Raw genomic sequence first — 15,896 nt, forward strand, 5'->3', positions numbered from 1 at the left:
GGGGGGGGGGGGGGGGAAATCCCTTCTTAGGGAGCCTTGGATTAAAATCTTCAACAATCTCACATAGGCTGTTGACTTTGACCAGCAGAAAATATTTTCCTAAAACTGGATTTAAATGCTGGTCGAAGGGGGACTTAGCCAAGATTGTGACCATCATATACTCACACAGAGAGACACACAGCTACAGGGGGAGAACCAACAGACCCATAAGGCTTGGGGCCCCTCCCTGCATACTCCCGACAAATCAAACTGCCCATGTTTTCTCCAGAAACCTCCCCAAATAAGGAACATCTCCATGAAAATAATAACCAAACGATTGTCAAGAGAGTTCCCGGTTTATAATCATCCTCACAATCCATGAAGTAGATGAATCAATGAACTTTTTGGCTAGCCAGGAAGCTAAGGATCGAGTTTTAACCAAACTTGCTGGTCTCAACCACCCTGTCATAATGGGAAATATTATATATTGCTCCTGTTAATTACAATGCAGTAGTCCTCGACTTAAACAACGGTTCATTTAGTGACTTTTGAAAGTTACAGCGGGCGAAACAGCCTAAAGAATGGCCACTTGACCACAGAGCCCTGCAAACGGTCGTAAATGTGATCTTCTGAAAAAAAAACAACTTCCAGTGTTGGAGCATTCACCGCTTCTGGAGGCAGGTTGTTCCACTGGTTAATTGTTCTAATTGTCCAACTTACGATCTGTCTTAAGACAAGGATTTACCTGCATCATATTCGTGTTTGTTGTGGTGTTTTACTGCCATGCAGATCGTAGAAGCAGGCCTTAAGTAAAACAGCATTTATGTAGGAAATTGTGCTATTTGTTGTGAGGTTTTAGCAGCCATGATAAAAGTCTGTTCCAGGTGAATGTTAAACCCCAAAATTTGGGATTTATCCCGGCTGTTAAAACCTCACCACAAACAGCACAGGGTGGAGACAGGAGCAAGTGAGAGAGAGACACAGACAGAAATGAAAGAACGGCACGTGGGAATAATCTGCTTTTCTCAATCTGTCTTGCAGCTCCCCCCGTTTTTCAGAAGATTCCGCCAGCTTTCATCGAGGTCCAGGACCAAAAATCTCTGACCCTCTCCTGTTTGGCCACTGGCAACCCACCACCCTTGGTCTCTTGGAAGAGAGACAGCCAAACCATTGAAAATGGAAAAGAAATGCAGGTATTTCGTTTCCTGTGGGTGTCCGTTGCAGTAAAACCCTGGATTTAACAGCCTACTTGAAAAGAAAGGTCTGTTATTCTCAACTGTCCGTTAAATACAAAAAGGAGATCCTTGGCAGCAGTTTAGAAAAACTTAAAACAACCACAGTTGGGAACCAGACTTTCCATTGCTAAGCAAGTCGTTCAGTGTGCCTGGGTGTGGACTTGACCTGCTGCATCCAAAATCTGTTAAATGGAGATCCGTTAAATCAGAGGGTTGTGTTAAATCAGAGTACCCTAAAGATTGGCTTGTTTTTAGCAACATACCCAAATTTTTTTTTGTTTTCCAGGTGAAAAACGGAACTCTCTTTATTGCTAGAGTTGAACGGACCTGTGCTGGGCTGTACACTTGCCATGCCAGCAATCAAGAAGGCACTGTCATTCACACAACTCGCCTCCTAGTCCAAGGTAAGTCCTTTCTGACCTAGAGAAGCTACCGTATTTCCTCAAAAATAAGACCTGCCCGGAAAATAAGCCCTAGCATGATTTTTTTTTTCAGGATGCTCGTAATATAAGCCCTTCCCCCAGTTACGATTGTCAGCCAGACGCGTTTAGTGCGCCTGTTGCAACACACAACAGACTTATTGAATTATAAAATAATAATCTTAATATATAACTAAATATAAATAAATAATATTATCGACATTATTTATTTTGAATAAATGTAGATTGTTGTACATGAAAAAAAATACGACATCCCGTGAAAATTAAGCCCTAATGCGTCTTTTAGAGCAAAAATTAATATAAAACCTGGTCTTATTTGGGGGGGGGAATATGGTAATTAATTGAAAGAGGAATCATGGAGTCGGAAGGGATATTAAGAGGTCCTCAAGACCAACCCCTGCACCCAGCAGCGTTCACTACGCCACCCTCAGACCAGATGCCTTTATGACTTCTTCAAACCTTATACAGGTAGTCCTCAAGTTACGACGACAACTGAAAGGGGAATTTCTGTCACTAAACCAAGGTACAGATGGTCTCCAGAATTGTAGTAGAGCCTCTCTCACACACACACAACCACATCTTCCCAGCTGAAAGGACCCAAACACACACACAGGCCCGTTGGTACATAGGTGGTCCTCGACTTAACAACCATTCATTTAGTGACCGTTAGGAGTTACTGTGAAAGCTTTTCAACGCCATCATAGCTTTTGGTCACTAAATGAACTGTTGTAAGCCAAGGATGACCTGTACTCTCCTCGGTTCCGCTCGGTTGCTGCAGAAATTCACTTTTCTGTCTCTGTGTTTCTGCCAGGGCCACCGGTGATCGTGGTCCCTCCCAAAGATGTCACCGTGAACCTCAGCCAAAATGCCTTTTTCGCTTGCCAAGCTGAAGCCTATCCTGCCAACCTCACCTACAGCTGGTTCCAGGGGGGCACCAATGTCTTCCACCTCAGGTATGGAAAGGAGAGAAGCAACCTAGAACTAAGGAGAAACTTCCTGACAGTCAGAACAATTAACCAGTGGAACAACCCGCCTCCAGAAGCGGTGAAGGCTCCAACACTGGAAGTTTTTAAGAAGAGGCTGGACAGCTATTTGTCCGAAATGGTATAGGGTTTCCTGCCTGAGCAGGGGGTTGGACTAGATGACCTCCAAGGTCCCTTCCAACTTTATTATTATTATTATTAAAGGAGAATCCCTCCCAAGATTTTCTCCCTGGTGGCAGAAAGTCCTCGTAGTCCTCGCCTTAACGACCACAATTGAGCCCAGAATATAAGCGAAACATTGGGGAAGTGAGTTTTGCCCCATTTTACGACTTTTCTGGCTACCGCTGTTAAGTGAATCACTGCGTCTTGTTCAAATTTGCCAAACGGTTGTTAAGCGAAACTGGCTTCCCCTTGGCTTGTCGGAAAGTCGCAAAAGGGGATCGCGTGATCCCAGGAACACTGAATCCGTCATAAGTATGAACCGGTTGCCATCTCTGTTGTCATTCTAGATCCGGGGTCTCCAAACTCGACAACTTAAAGTCTTGTGGACTTCAACTCCCAGAATTCCCCAGCCAGCATCCTGAATTCTGAAAGTTGAAATCCATAAGTCTTAAAAGTCGCCGTGTTTGGAGAGCCCTGATCTAGGATGGCAACAGAGCTGTCTCTTAATGCGACTTCATTTGACTTCTCTTTCTTTCCTGGTGTCTCCAGCCATCTCCGGTCCCGGATTCAAATCCTGGTGGACGGAAGCCTCTCGGTCCAGAAAACGACCCCGGAGGATTCGGGAAAATATACCTGCATCCCCAGCAATGGGCTGAGGAAACCGCCCTCAGCTTCGGCCTTCCTTACGGTTCTGTGTAAGTGCTGCTTAATTTCACCTCTTGATTTAATTTCTCCTTAACCTAGATCTCGTTCCTTTCTAGCTTCGTGGTCCATCCCTTGACCTCACAGTCCTAGTCCCAAGGATCTCACAATCCCAGGCCACCTTTGCCACCCCCTAGTATCAGTGTTTCTCAACCTTGACCATTTTAAGGCATGTGGACTTCAACTCCCAGAATTCTGGGAGTTGAAGTCCACATGCCTTAAAATTGTCAAGGTTGAGAAACACTGTGCCTAGTTCTTCTAGCTTCCCTCCCCAGTGCCCTGATCTCACAACCCCACTGTTGACACCAAGCTGTCCTCCATCTGACAGATCCAGCTCAAGTCGCTAAGATGCCTCCAGAGACCTTCCTGCCGATCGGCATGCAAGGCACAATCCGGTGCCCCAGCAGAGCCCACCCCCCACTGCTCTCCGTCAGCTGGATCAAAGACGGGCAGCCGCTGGAGATTGGCAAGGTAGGTTTTGGGGGGCTGAGGGACCCCCTGCCCCAGCTTCCTTTTCTCCCACTCTTTTTCCTGAACCCCTGCGTTCTCCCTTTCTGCAGTTTCCAGGCTGGTCCCTGAAAACCGACGGGACCATTATCATTGCCACAAGCAACGACGATGCCCTGGGCGTGTACGCTTGTACCCCGTACAACAGTTTTGGAACGGCGGGCACTTCAGCACCCACGCGGGTCCTCCTCAAAGTGAGTAAGAAATTGGAGGGCCCGACCCAATGAGTTCTCAGCAAAACGTTCCAGGTATCCCTGTCTCATGCAGTGCTGGCAGAGATGTGTGGGTTCTAGATCACTCAACCTTGGCAGCTTTTAAGATGGGTTGTCTCAAAGGTGCTTTTTCCAAAAGCAACTGGACTGTGACTGTGAAAAAACGTAATCCAGTTGCTTTTTGAAAAAGCATCTTTGACTTGGTTGACTAAGGATCTCCATAGACATCTAAGATGGGTTGATTTCAACTCTGGCGTAGCCTTTTATTGGCAGTTTTAGGCTGCTGTTCTCTTCACGTGAAGTGCTAGTACTGCTTTTATTAGGCCACACTTGGAATCCTGCATCCAGTTTTGGTCACCACAATGTAAAAAAGATGTTGAGATTCTGGAAAGAGTGCAGAGAAGAGCAACAAAGATGATCAGGGGACTGGAGGCTAAAACACATAAAGAACGGTTGCTGGAATTGGGTAGGTCTAGTTTAATGGAAAGAAGGACGAGGGGGGACAGGACAGCAGGGTTTCAATATCTGAGGGGCTGCCCCAAAGACGAGGGGGTCAACTTATTCTCCAAAGCACCAGAAGGCAGGACAAGAAACAACGGATGGAAACTAATCAAGGAGAGAAGCAACCTGGAACTAAGGAGAAATTTTCTGACAGTGAGAACAATTAACCAGTGGAACAACCTGCCTCCAGAGGTTGTGAATGCTCCAACACTAGAAGTTTTTAAAGAGACTGGACAAGCATTTGTCTGAAACGGTGTAAGGTTTCCTGCCTGAGCAGGGGGTTGGACTAGAAGACCTCCAAGGTGCCTTCCAACTCTGTTAAGCAGTGGTGTTTTCTGTGGCATTCTGTTTTTCAGGATCCTCCCACGTTCACCCTTCGGCCCAAAGAGGAATATTTCCAGGAAGTGGGCCGGGAGCTGCTAATTCCATGCGTGGCCCAAGGAGATCCCATACCCATCATCTCTTGGACAAAAGTGAGTCGCCGCCGTTTTGCACGAAGTGGACCATTTCTGATAAGATTCAGTATTTTTTTTTAAAGTTAACTTTTTAAGACGGCCGTTTGCATGCCAACCTGCCCAGCAGGCCTTCCGCTCTCCGAGCAGGCTATAAAAATTTGAAAATAAAAATAAAAACGTCGATTGCTTGGCATTTTCACTTAACGGCCGCTCTGCAGAGCGACACAGTTGCCGGTCCCAATTAAGGGTTGTGAAGTGAGGATTGCTTGTACGTAAGGTGACCGGTTTGATTGGTTTCCTGCTGAAACAGGTGGGCAGCAAGACGCTGGTCAACGGGCAGATGGGCACGAACAGCAGCCTGATCCTGCGGCCCCTGACGAAGGAACAGCACGGCTTGTGGGAATGTGCCGCCAATAATGGCGTGGCCAGGGTTAGTGCCACCACCACAGTCTACGTGTTGGGTGAGTTTAATAATAATAATAATAATAATAATAATAATAATAATAATAATAAAAAAGTTGGAAGGGACCTTGGAGGTCATCTAGTCCAACCCCCTGCTCAGACAAACGGCTGTCCAGTCTCTTCATAAAAACTTCCAGTGTTGGAGCATTCACCGCTTCTGGAGGCAGGTGGTTCCACTGGTTAATTGTTCTCACTGTCAGGAAGTTTCTCCTTAGTTCTAGGTTGCTTCTCTCCTTGATCAGTTTCCACCCGTTGCTTCTCGTCCTGCCTTCAGGCGCCTTGGGGAATAGCTTCTTTGGGGCAGCCCCTCAAATATTGGAACACTGCTATCATGTCCCCCCTCGTCCTTCTCTTCATTCAACGAGATATATCCAATTCCAGCTGCAAAGGTGGTCACTGTGAAAAACGGTCATAAGTCCCTTTTTTTCTGTTGAAACAGTCACTAAACGAATGGTTGTAAGTCAAGAACTGCCTGTTATTTCATACCCCAAATTTTGTCTGGCAAAGTCCTTAAATCTCTTTATTTAGTGACTTTCCACTGAATTGAGTTAAACTAATGCAGCTCCTTTTCTGCCCCCCCCCCCAAATCAGGTACCAGCCCCCACGCTGTGGTCAACGTTTCCGTGTGGCCCTTACGACAAGCCGTTAATGTTACCTGGGAACCAGGATTTGATGGAGGTTACTTTCAAAGATTCAGCATCTGGTACACCCCAATGTAAGTCTTTGGGGCCACTCTGTGGGGGCTTCTCAGCTGTTCTATTTCCCTCCCCCCCCTCTCTGTCAAAATTAAAAATACTTTACAGATGTTTCATCCACAAATTCGTCTGCATTTCTGTTTTCTTTCCAAGAGGGCCTAAGAAATTCGCCCTTCTGTTTTAAGCTGGCATTCTGGTGCCTCCATGTTTGTTTGTTTTTTAACACACGTTGTGTCAGAACATGCACAGTCTTATTGCGCTGAGGTAACTCAGGAGTAAATGCAGTAAAGAGCGGGTTGTATTAAATGGTGGTTTATATTACACTATCTACAAATATACACAACAAAATACATACACGTAATATGGCAAACTCCAACACACAGCAATTACAGCAGGAAATGGACGAGAGAGAGAAAGACTCCAGCAAAGCCTTCCCTTTTATACTCAAGCTCTTAAAGGGATACAGACCCTGCTGAGTCATTCCTAACTTTGCGTCATTCATCTCACATTAGCTTCTGGTTAGCTTCTAAATCATTACCTTGACTCATTGTTTTAATCGTAGATTGAGACGCCTGAACCGGCCCCACCACGACTGGGCCTCGTTACCGGTGCCCGTGGGGGCTTCCCACATCCTGGTGGAGAACCTGCAGCCAGATACGAGCTATCAGTTCAGTGTCTTGGCCCAGAACAAACTCGGCAGCGGTCCTTTCAGCGAAATCATCTCCATCACGCCTCTGGGTGAGAAGCGATCGCCACTTTGCTCGGGATGGGAGGCTGTATTCTTCTGATTCTCAGAGCAGTATAGCCCAAGGATAGATAACTGCCAGGTGGGCCTCAATTTAGGACCGCAATTAATGGAATGGAATGGAAAATGGAATGGAATAGAAAAGAAAGTGGAGTAGAATATAGAATATAGAATAGAATAAGAAAAGAATAATAGAAGAGAATAGAGAATGGAATGGAATAGAATAGAATTAACCAGTGGAACAACCTGCCTCCAGAAGTTGTGAGTGCTCCAACACTGGACGTTTTTAAGAAGAGACTGGTGTAGAGTTTCCTGCCTGAGCAGGGGGTTGGACTAGAAGACCTCCAAGGTCCCTTCCAACTTTATTATTATTATTATTAGAATATGAATAGAATAGAATAGAATAGAATAAGAATAAGAATAGAATAATAGAAGAGAATAGAGAATAGAATAGAATAATTAGAATAAATAGAATAGAATAAGAATAGAATAATAGGAGAGAATAGGAATAGATGGAAGGGACCCTGGAGGTCTTCTAGTCCAACCCCTTGCACAGGCAGGAAACATACCATTTCAGACAAATGATTGTCCAATCTCCAATGCTGTTGTAACTTTGAACGGTCCCTAAACGAATGGTTGTACCTGTATTTTACTTTTAAAGTAAATTTTGCAAGAGTCAGTCAAGGAGGAAGATTTAAGAAGATCGAAGCAATCTGCATTCTTCCTCAAGGCAGCCCCCCGTTTCTCTTCTTCCTTTCTCAGGGGTCCCAATTCAGACTGTGCCCCCCATCCTCCCAACCACCGCCTCCCTGGTCTTCCTTCCCCCACCCCAGCTCCTGAGATCCAACGAGACCACGCGGGGGGTCCTCCTCCTGTGGGAACCTCCACTCCACGATCCTTCGGCCTTGACGGGATATTCGCTGGAGCTGCGCCAGAATCTGGGAAAGTGGGAGGTGCTGAGTGGGTCCATTCCCAGCTCCGAGACTCATTTCCTGGTGCCAGGACTCATCAAGGTGCGTTTGATGCCAGTTCTAGCTTTGCAAGCACCTGGAGAATCCTCAGCCCGAGGGTGGGGTTGGCATGGAGAAAAGTGTATTATTTAGCAACTTGAAGACGTGTGATCTTCAACTCCCAGAATTCCTGTGGCTGGCTGGGGAATGCTGGGAATTGAAGTCCACCCATCCTAAAGAATGCTGGCTAGGGAATGCTGGGAATCGAAGTCCACCCATCTTAGGGAATGCTGGGAATTGAAGTCCACCCATCTTAAAGAATGCTGGGAATTGAAGTCCACCCATCTTATAGCATGCTGGCTGGGGAATTCTGGGAGTTGGTCCACCCATCTTAAAGAATGGTGGCTGGGGAATTCTGGGAGTTGAAGTCCACCCATCTCAAAGTTGCCAATATTTGAGAAACACTAAATAGAATCTCTTCTCAAAGTGAATAATATAAAAATAAAACCAGAAACTTCTTTTCTGGATTTAATGCAGGGGCTTTATTCCTGAAAGTTTTATTCTTATCTACATCCACAATGCCTTGGTCTGTTGCTTTCTCATCATGGTGAGATAGCATCCATTTTGGTGGGCGAACCTATGGTGCATCTGCTCATTCCTTCCCCCTTCCAACACAGGATACCTTCTATGAGTTCCGCCTGATGGCTTTTGCCGGTAGCTACATCAGTTATCCCAGCAATGTGGTGAATGTTTCAACCACAGGTAAGTCCCAAGATTTGTGGCACATGATGGGATACTCGATCCTTTTGCTAGCCAAGGATGTGATTCAACCTGTTTGGATTGTCTTTGGGGACTAAGACTCAAACTGTGTTACTTGATTTTTTTTTTTCCAGGATGCTTGTAATATAAGCCCCACCCCAAAAATAAGATCATCAGCCAGGTGGACGCACTTGGTACCGTATTTCCCCAAATATAAGCCCTAACCAGAAAATAAGCCCCTAATGTGTCTTTTGGAGCAACAATTAATATAAGGCCCCGGTCTTATTTTCAGGGAAATACAGTAGTGAAAGATGGAAGGCAGATGGAGAAGGGGAGATGGTTAGATAGTGTCATTGACACAATGAACATGAATTTGGGCAAACTCAGAGACGGGAGGACAGGGGAGCCTGCCGTGGTCCACGGGGTCGTGAAGAGTCAGACATGACTTAGCAACTGAACGACGTTTTTAATGGCTCTGGTTTTGCTTCGGTGTTCGCAGGAATGGAGGTGTACCCTTCTCGCACTCAGCTCCCCGAAATGCTACCGCAGCCTGTGCTGGCTGGCGTGATTGGGGGTGTCTGCTTCCTGAGCACGGCTGTCATTTTTAGCACCATGGCAGCCTGTGTCATGAACCGGAGGAGAGCAGCCCGTCTACGCAAACGCAGGCAAGGTAAGCCCCCAAAAGCACCACAGTGGCGTGATAACAAAAGTGGCAGCGGTGCAGGAGAAGGATATCTTTAAATTTTAAAAAAAGGTTAAATCCTGGCAACTGGACCAATGTTTGTTAAAATTGAGAGGTGTTTGTTACTCATCGAAGTAGCTTCTTCGGTCAAAATGAAAAATTTTGGTAGGCAGAGAGTCAAGAGCAGGGGTCTTCAAACTTGGCCCTTTGATGACTTGTGGACTTCAACTCCCAGAATTCCTCAGTCGGTCATTTTGATGAAACTGCGGGCTTGGATCCAGACCAGGAGTCTTCAAACTTGGCTCTTTGATGACTTGACTTCAACTCCCAGAATTCCTCAGTCAGTCATTTTGATGAAACTGCAGGCTTGGATCCAGACCAGGGGTCTTCAAACTTGGCCCTTTTATGACTTGTGGACTTCAACTCCCAGAATTCCTCAGCCAGGCACTTGCGTGTCTGGCTGACCACACATCTTAAAGCAGTCAAGGCTGAGAAACACTTCTTTATGCAAAAGTCTCTTTTGAGCTATAGTTGGGTATCTTTCTTTTGTAAATTCTTCTCTCTCTTTTTTTGACATTTAGTGGGACGAGACAGCCTGTTAAAAACAAGCCCATTTGCTCACCTTTCTGTTAGTTGCCTACCGCCAAGTTTCTACCCAAACTCATTTTTGTAGCATTAAATCTTTTTGATACTCACTGTCCAAAACTACCAGTTTTGTTTTCAAAAGGTATCTGATTTTAGTGAATGTTTTTAAAGCTACAAGACTATTTGGTTTTTATGTTGCCACACTTGGGGGGAAAGGAGGCTCTTGTTTTGTTTTTAAGGGATGGCTACAAACTAATTTTTTTCCCCTTTTCCTTTCAACTGGAAATTTCAGAACCTCTTAAAGCATACTGGCTGTGGAATTCTGGGAGTGGAAGTCCACCCATGTCATAGTTGTCACGGTTGAAAAACACTGCCGCAAACACTCAAATCACTATGTGCCAAACCTCACACCAGTCAGTCAGAAATACATATATATATTTACCAGGCATTATCTTTTTTCTCTCTGTGTTTTATACCTAGTATAAATTTGATTTTTTTTTAAAAAAATGGAATGCGATGGTTTTTGTTTTTAATTTTTTACTTTTTTAAACCCTGCCCTTATTGTTTTTATAAATATATCAACACAGCAAACAGACAGGGTATTATTCCTTCTTCCTCCCGTTTTCCCCACAGCAACAATCCTGTGAGGTGGGCTGGGCTGGGTCTTGACGGATCTGGGAATTCAAGTCCAGAGGTGTGTGTCTGGTTGCAGGTTGCGGTCTGGCAGCGGTCCCTCCTGTTGCCAGATTGTTTTATTAATTGCCTGGGTTTGCGTATAATTTCCCCTTTTGTGTTCTCGTGACCTTCCAGATCTACCCATTGTGTTTTCCTCCACCAAGAAGCTTCTGGCTACACAGTAAGTTGCACCATTGCGCTAGTTACACTTCCTCTTCCTGGTTCCTCCTGCAGCCTCTTTTCCTTGATCTGCTGTTTTCTTCTTCCTGACAGAATTTGTGTAGCTCCGGCTTCAGCACTCATGACATTACCTAGTTGGGTAATGAAATGTCTGCAAGGAAATAACCAAGCTCAGAGAGTAAGAGGAGTGGAGTAGAATATAGAATAGAATAGAATAAAATATGTAGAATAGGATAGGATAGAATAGAATAGAATAGAATAGAATAATACAATACAATACAATACAATAAGAATAGAATAGAATAGAATAGAATGGAATAGAATAGAATAATACAATACAATAATAGAATAGAATAGAATAGAATAGAATAGAATAGAATAGAATAGATGGAAGGGACCTTGGAGATCATCTAGTCCAATCCCCTGCTCAGGCAGGAAACCCTATGCCATTTTGGACAAATGGCTGTCCAGTCTCTTCTTAAAAACTGCCAGTGTTGGAGCGTTCACAGTTTCTGGAGGCAGGTTGTTCCACTGGTTAATTGTTCTAACTGTCAGGAAGTTTCTCCTTAGTTCTAGGTTGCTTCTCTCCTTGATTAGTTTCCACCCGTTGCTTCTTGTCCTGCCTTCAGGCGCCTTGGAGAATAGCTTGACTCCCTCTTCTTTGGGGCAGCCCCTGAGATACTGGAACACTGCTATCGTGTCCCCCCTCGTCCTTCTCTTCATTAAACTAGACATGCCCAATTCCTGCAACCGTTCCTTATGTGTTTTAGCCTCCAGTCCCCTGATCATCTTTGTTGCTCTTCTCTGCACTACTGTTAGTACAGCAACTTATGTCTCTCTCTTTCCCAACAGGCATTCAACAGGTACAGCTAGCCCGGACAGCATTATGAAGCTGAAACTTCAGGCGTCTCCCTATCAGAGTCTTCGCCGGACCCTCTTCTGGGGCGAGAAAGCTGGCCGTAACCTCAGTCTCGATCTCTCGGGTGGCCACGCCAGGAACAGCACCAACTACGTCCCCTACGAGAGTCACGTGGACCAGTCGCTTCCTCTTGAACGCATCTCCCGGGGTCCCGACGGCCGTTTTGTGGTGCAAAGTGAGGACGAGTCGCGAGAACGTCGCCTGGAGAACGGCGAGGGCCCACCGGAGCCCTATCTCCAACTCTTCTCTCCTCCCAAGGACCCCGCGTGGCACCGAAGTGTCCACCTGAGACCCAAGAATGCCGGCCAGGCCCAACAGGAAGCCAAGGCCTCCGGCCACCGCCAAGGCCGCTACTTCGACTACAGCAGCAGCAGCCTGACGGAGGAAGCCGAGCCCTTGCGTATCGTCAGCATCAGCCCAGTGGCCGCCACGCCGTACGGCGCTGTCCGGGATACCCAGTGGCTCCCGGACACCGTGGCGTTGTCTCCCTCCTCCTCCTCCTCCTCCTCCTCCTGCTCCTCCTCGCCTCTCCGTACGTCAAAGTCGACATCTCCGTCACCCAGCATCCAGGCCAGGGCGAGCAATTCTGCCCAGAGCGGGATTCTCCAGTATCTGAGTTTGCCCTTCTTCAAGGAGATGAACGTGGATGGTGACTGGCCTCCGGAGGAGAACGAGAAGGAAGATGGACCCTCGCTGGAGACCGTCCCCCACCAGCCTGGCCTTCTGGACAGCCCCAGGCAGCCTTTTGCGCCGGATCAAGACAGGCCAGCTGGTCCAATCTACATGGACATGGAGCCCGATTCGAGCTCCGTTCAGGATCCGCTCGTGGAAACTTCCTTCCTCCGACTTCCGGATCCCGATACGGGTCCCGCGAACACCCCTTTGCCGGGGTCCCTGGCTTGTCCACTGTACCTCTGTTCCAGGGCCGAGAGCCCACCGCCGAAGGACCAAGAATGGTTATGGACGCTGTCCTCCTCCTCCTCATCATCATCACCAGCCTCCCAGCCCCTTCCGGATTGCCCCCAGGCGGAGGTCTCCTGCCTGGCCCTCCCCTTGCCCCAGCTGCCCCCCGAAAAACACAACCCCACCGCTGCCAATTTCCCACAAAGCCTCCCCTCGGAGAAATTCCTGAGGGGTAGCTTGACCAGCCAAAGCAGCGGACGGGGCAGCGCGTCTTTCCTAAGACCGCCGTCGTTGGCCACCTCCGTGGCGGGCAGCTACCTCAGTTCCCCCTTCGGAGAAACGGCCAGTTGCCAAAGCGGCTCCGTGGGAGAAGAGAGCCGGTCCAAAAAGGAGAGTTTAGTTGCTGTGTTGGAGAAAAGGTGACGTCGAATCCCTGTGTTTGTGTGTGTGTGTGTGTGTGTGTGTTTTGAGGCTGAGCATTTTGTAAGAATCTGTCCTAGACAGTCCCTGGAGAAGGGGTGTGAGGTTCAAGGGAAAAAAAAATAAAAAGAAGCTTTAACAAGTTTCTAGTCCTTAAGGCTGGGCCTTCCTCCTTAGGACCTCAGAGGCGATCTTTGGTGGAATTGCAACTTCTCTTGTGAATTCAAGGCATTTTTCCAGAACTAGGAGATGGAATCTTTAATTTAAGATTTAATTAACCCTGGTGTTGGCCAGCTTTGAACAATGTTGGTTTAATCGCAGAAGATGGGAACCCATTCCCTAAAAATACTCGGCCTTAAAAGAGGATTTAATTTAGCAACTTAACCCGGACTTCCCAGTGACTGAGTTGACCCCAAACCATGATGTGTGAAACACCCCTAATCAGGTTTTAGACAGCAGTTTACACTTAAGGGCAGGTCCTTGCGCTGTGTTGCATCAGGAATTTCCCTGGTTATTTCCATCTCGTCTGGCGTGGTTGTGTGAACGCAACCCGCTTCAGTTCTCTTTTGAGATCGGCTCAGATGCTAAAAGTGGCCTGGTTGAGTTTGGGGAGGCGTTGAGGGCCTTGGGAATGAAAAACAAAAAAAAGCTATGTTTATCCCAAATCTTGGCAGGGAATTGCTTTGACCGTGCCACAGATGGATGGGAAGCTGCTGTTTCCCAATGTATCCACCAGGTGGGGATGTTCCCTGTAAGCATCTTTTAATTCAGGGGTCTTCAAACTTGGCAACTTTTAAGACTTCTGGACTTCAACTCCCAGAATTCCTCAGCCACGCACACGTGCCTGGCTGAGGAATTCTGGGAGTTGAAGTCCACAAGTCATCAAAGGGCCAAGTTTGAAAACGGCAAGTTGCAGCCATGTCATGTCACAGTTAGCAACTGCAGTGATTCGCTTAACGGCCGACAGAAGCAAGAACGGTTGCGAAATTGGGTTTGGGGTCAGTCTTCCGACAGACCCCTGCATTTTTCTTGGCGAGGTTTTTCGGAAGGGGCTGAGAGAGGAGGACTGGCTCAAAGTCACCCATCTGGCTTTCAGGCCCAAGGCAGGACTAGAACTCACCGTCTCCTGGTGATTGGTCCAAAGTCATCCAGCCGTCTTTCATGCCTAAGGCGGGACTAGAACTCGCAACCTCCTGGTGATAGGCCCAAAGTCACGCAGCTGGCTTTCGTGCCTAAGGCGGGACTAGAACTCACCTCTCCTGGTGATTGGTCCAAAGTCTTCCAGCCTTTCATGCCTAAGGCGGGACTAGAACTCACTGTCTCCTGGTGATTGGTCCAGAGTCACCCAGCAGGTTTTGTGTCCCAGTAGGACTCGAACTCAGGTCCTCCTGGTTTCTAGCCTGCTGCCTTCATCCTCTCCGCCACACTGGCTTGTTAAAGCGATAAGCCATCTCTATATTTGCATTTTTCTCACCCATCTGCCTGAACTCCCTTTAAATCTCTTCCAGGAGGAATACTTCTGTGGACGAGAATTACGAATGGGACTCGGAGTTCGCTCTGGAATCGGAGTTACTGGACGCCTTGCAACTTTATCGGAGTGGGGACCCCAAAAGACCCATTTCCACCATCGCAGCCCAGGAGTTGGAGAAGCAGAGTAAGCAGACACACACTACATCTCACCCACCCACCCCCCGGGCTTGTAGGAAAGAGTATTCCAAAAGGGATTTTATTTATTAAATTTATGTATTAGATTTCTTCCAAATACTTCAGGAAGGTTTTAAGATTATTAATGTCCCTTGGGACGATGCCGAAGCTGCTGCAAACGGTCAAAACTGCTGGAAACTACGGCACAGGATGAGGATGATTAAGATTTATTAATTTTCTATTAAATAAATACATTTTTTGGTTAAATAAATTAAATAAATAATTCCCAAGCCTCAAAATTCTGCTTTATTCATCTCTGTCTGTCGGAACCATGACAGCACAGCCGATTAATCCCATTCCCCTTTCCCCAGACAGAGTATGGGGTCGTCGTGACTTGAACCCATGTCTTCCTCTGCCTCCCCTTTGCAGGCTTCAGAGGCTCAGCCGAACCCAGCAGAACGTCCCCTTCTAATTCCCAGTCGGTCGGCACCTTGGATGGGTCCAGCTCTCCGCTGCCCTTGGCCAGCCCGGAAGAACGTTGCGCCGCCCTGCGCAAAGAATTCCTCGCTTACCGCCGTCGCCGAGAAATGATTCAGCAACGGCGACAGAAGATGGACCCCAGCAGGACGGATGAGCGATTTGAGCAAGCCACCTTATTCTAAATTTTGGGAGTGGTGCAGTTTGCCCTCTGTCCACAAGAGGGCAGCCTTGGGACAACTTGAATGCTAACTCTGCCCTCTAGAGGCATGCAGGAGAACTTGCTTTGGAACCGGGCAATTTTTTATTTTATTTTTTGCAAGTTTTTTTCCCCCAAATCTCGAGTGTTTTATCCAGGCAGAAAGAAAAATAACATTGACACCACCCTTGTGGGTGTCTTGGTGGGTGTGAATGCACACGCGTGATTTATTTCCAGCAGGATTCTAGATCAGAAGAAACGGGTGGTGGGATGTTTGGTAAAACGGGGCTTTGTTGAAAGAAAGAAAGAAAAAAGGACATTTTACCAAAGGTTGGTGTCTTGCAAATTCTTAAACGTGAAATTAGCATGTAAGTGAAGAGCTGGTTTACAAAAAAAGATGGAGCTGGGTCATTGAAGGTGTTCAA

At 46.9% G+C, this 15,896-nt stretch overlaps 1 protein-coding gene across 1 annotated transcript in view; it reads left to right on the plus strand.

Annotated features, from left to right (window-relative positions):
- Positions 1-15,773, plus strand: part of IGSF9 (immunoglobulin superfamily member 9) — a 22,280-nt gene extending 6,507 nt beyond the window's left edge. The window contains exons 4-20 of the mRNA XM_029285577.1: positions 1,021-1,172; positions 1,501-1,618; positions 2,466-2,607; positions 3,349-3,494; positions 3,830-3,972; positions 4,062-4,202; positions 5,078-5,194; positions 5,487-5,637; positions 6,230-6,353; positions 6,896-7,071; positions 7,841-8,091; positions 8,706-8,790; positions 9,287-9,457; positions 10,865-10,910; positions 11,762-13,150; positions 14,660-14,805; positions 15,234-15,773. Coding sequence (XP_029141410.1) covers positions 1,021-1,172; positions 1,501-1,618; positions 2,466-2,607; positions 3,349-3,494; positions 3,830-3,972; positions 4,062-4,202; positions 5,078-5,194; positions 5,487-5,637; positions 6,230-6,353; positions 6,896-7,071; positions 7,841-8,091; positions 8,706-8,790; positions 9,287-9,457; positions 10,865-10,910; positions 11,762-13,150; positions 14,660-14,805; positions 15,234-15,457 — 3,722 coding nt within the window. The 3' untranslated portion in view covers positions 15,458-15,773. The remainder of the gene's footprint in view (positions 1-1,020; positions 1,173-1,500; positions 1,619-2,465; positions 2,608-3,348; positions 3,495-3,829; positions 3,973-4,061; positions 4,203-5,077; positions 5,195-5,486; positions 5,638-6,229; positions 6,354-6,895; positions 7,072-7,840; positions 8,092-8,705; positions 8,791-9,286; positions 9,458-10,864; positions 10,911-11,761; positions 13,151-14,659; positions 14,806-15,233) is intronic.
- Positions 15,774-15,896: the final 123 nt, after the last annotated feature.

This window comes from Protobothrops mucrosquamatus, unplaced genomic scaffold (assembly GCF_001527695.2).
Source record: "Protobothrops mucrosquamatus isolate PMUCROS unplaced genomic scaffold, P.Mucros_1.0 scaffold1879, whole genome shotgun sequence".
Taxonomy (NCBI): domain Eukaryota; kingdom Metazoa; phylum Chordata; class Lepidosauria; order Squamata; family Viperidae; genus Protobothrops; species Protobothrops mucrosquamatus.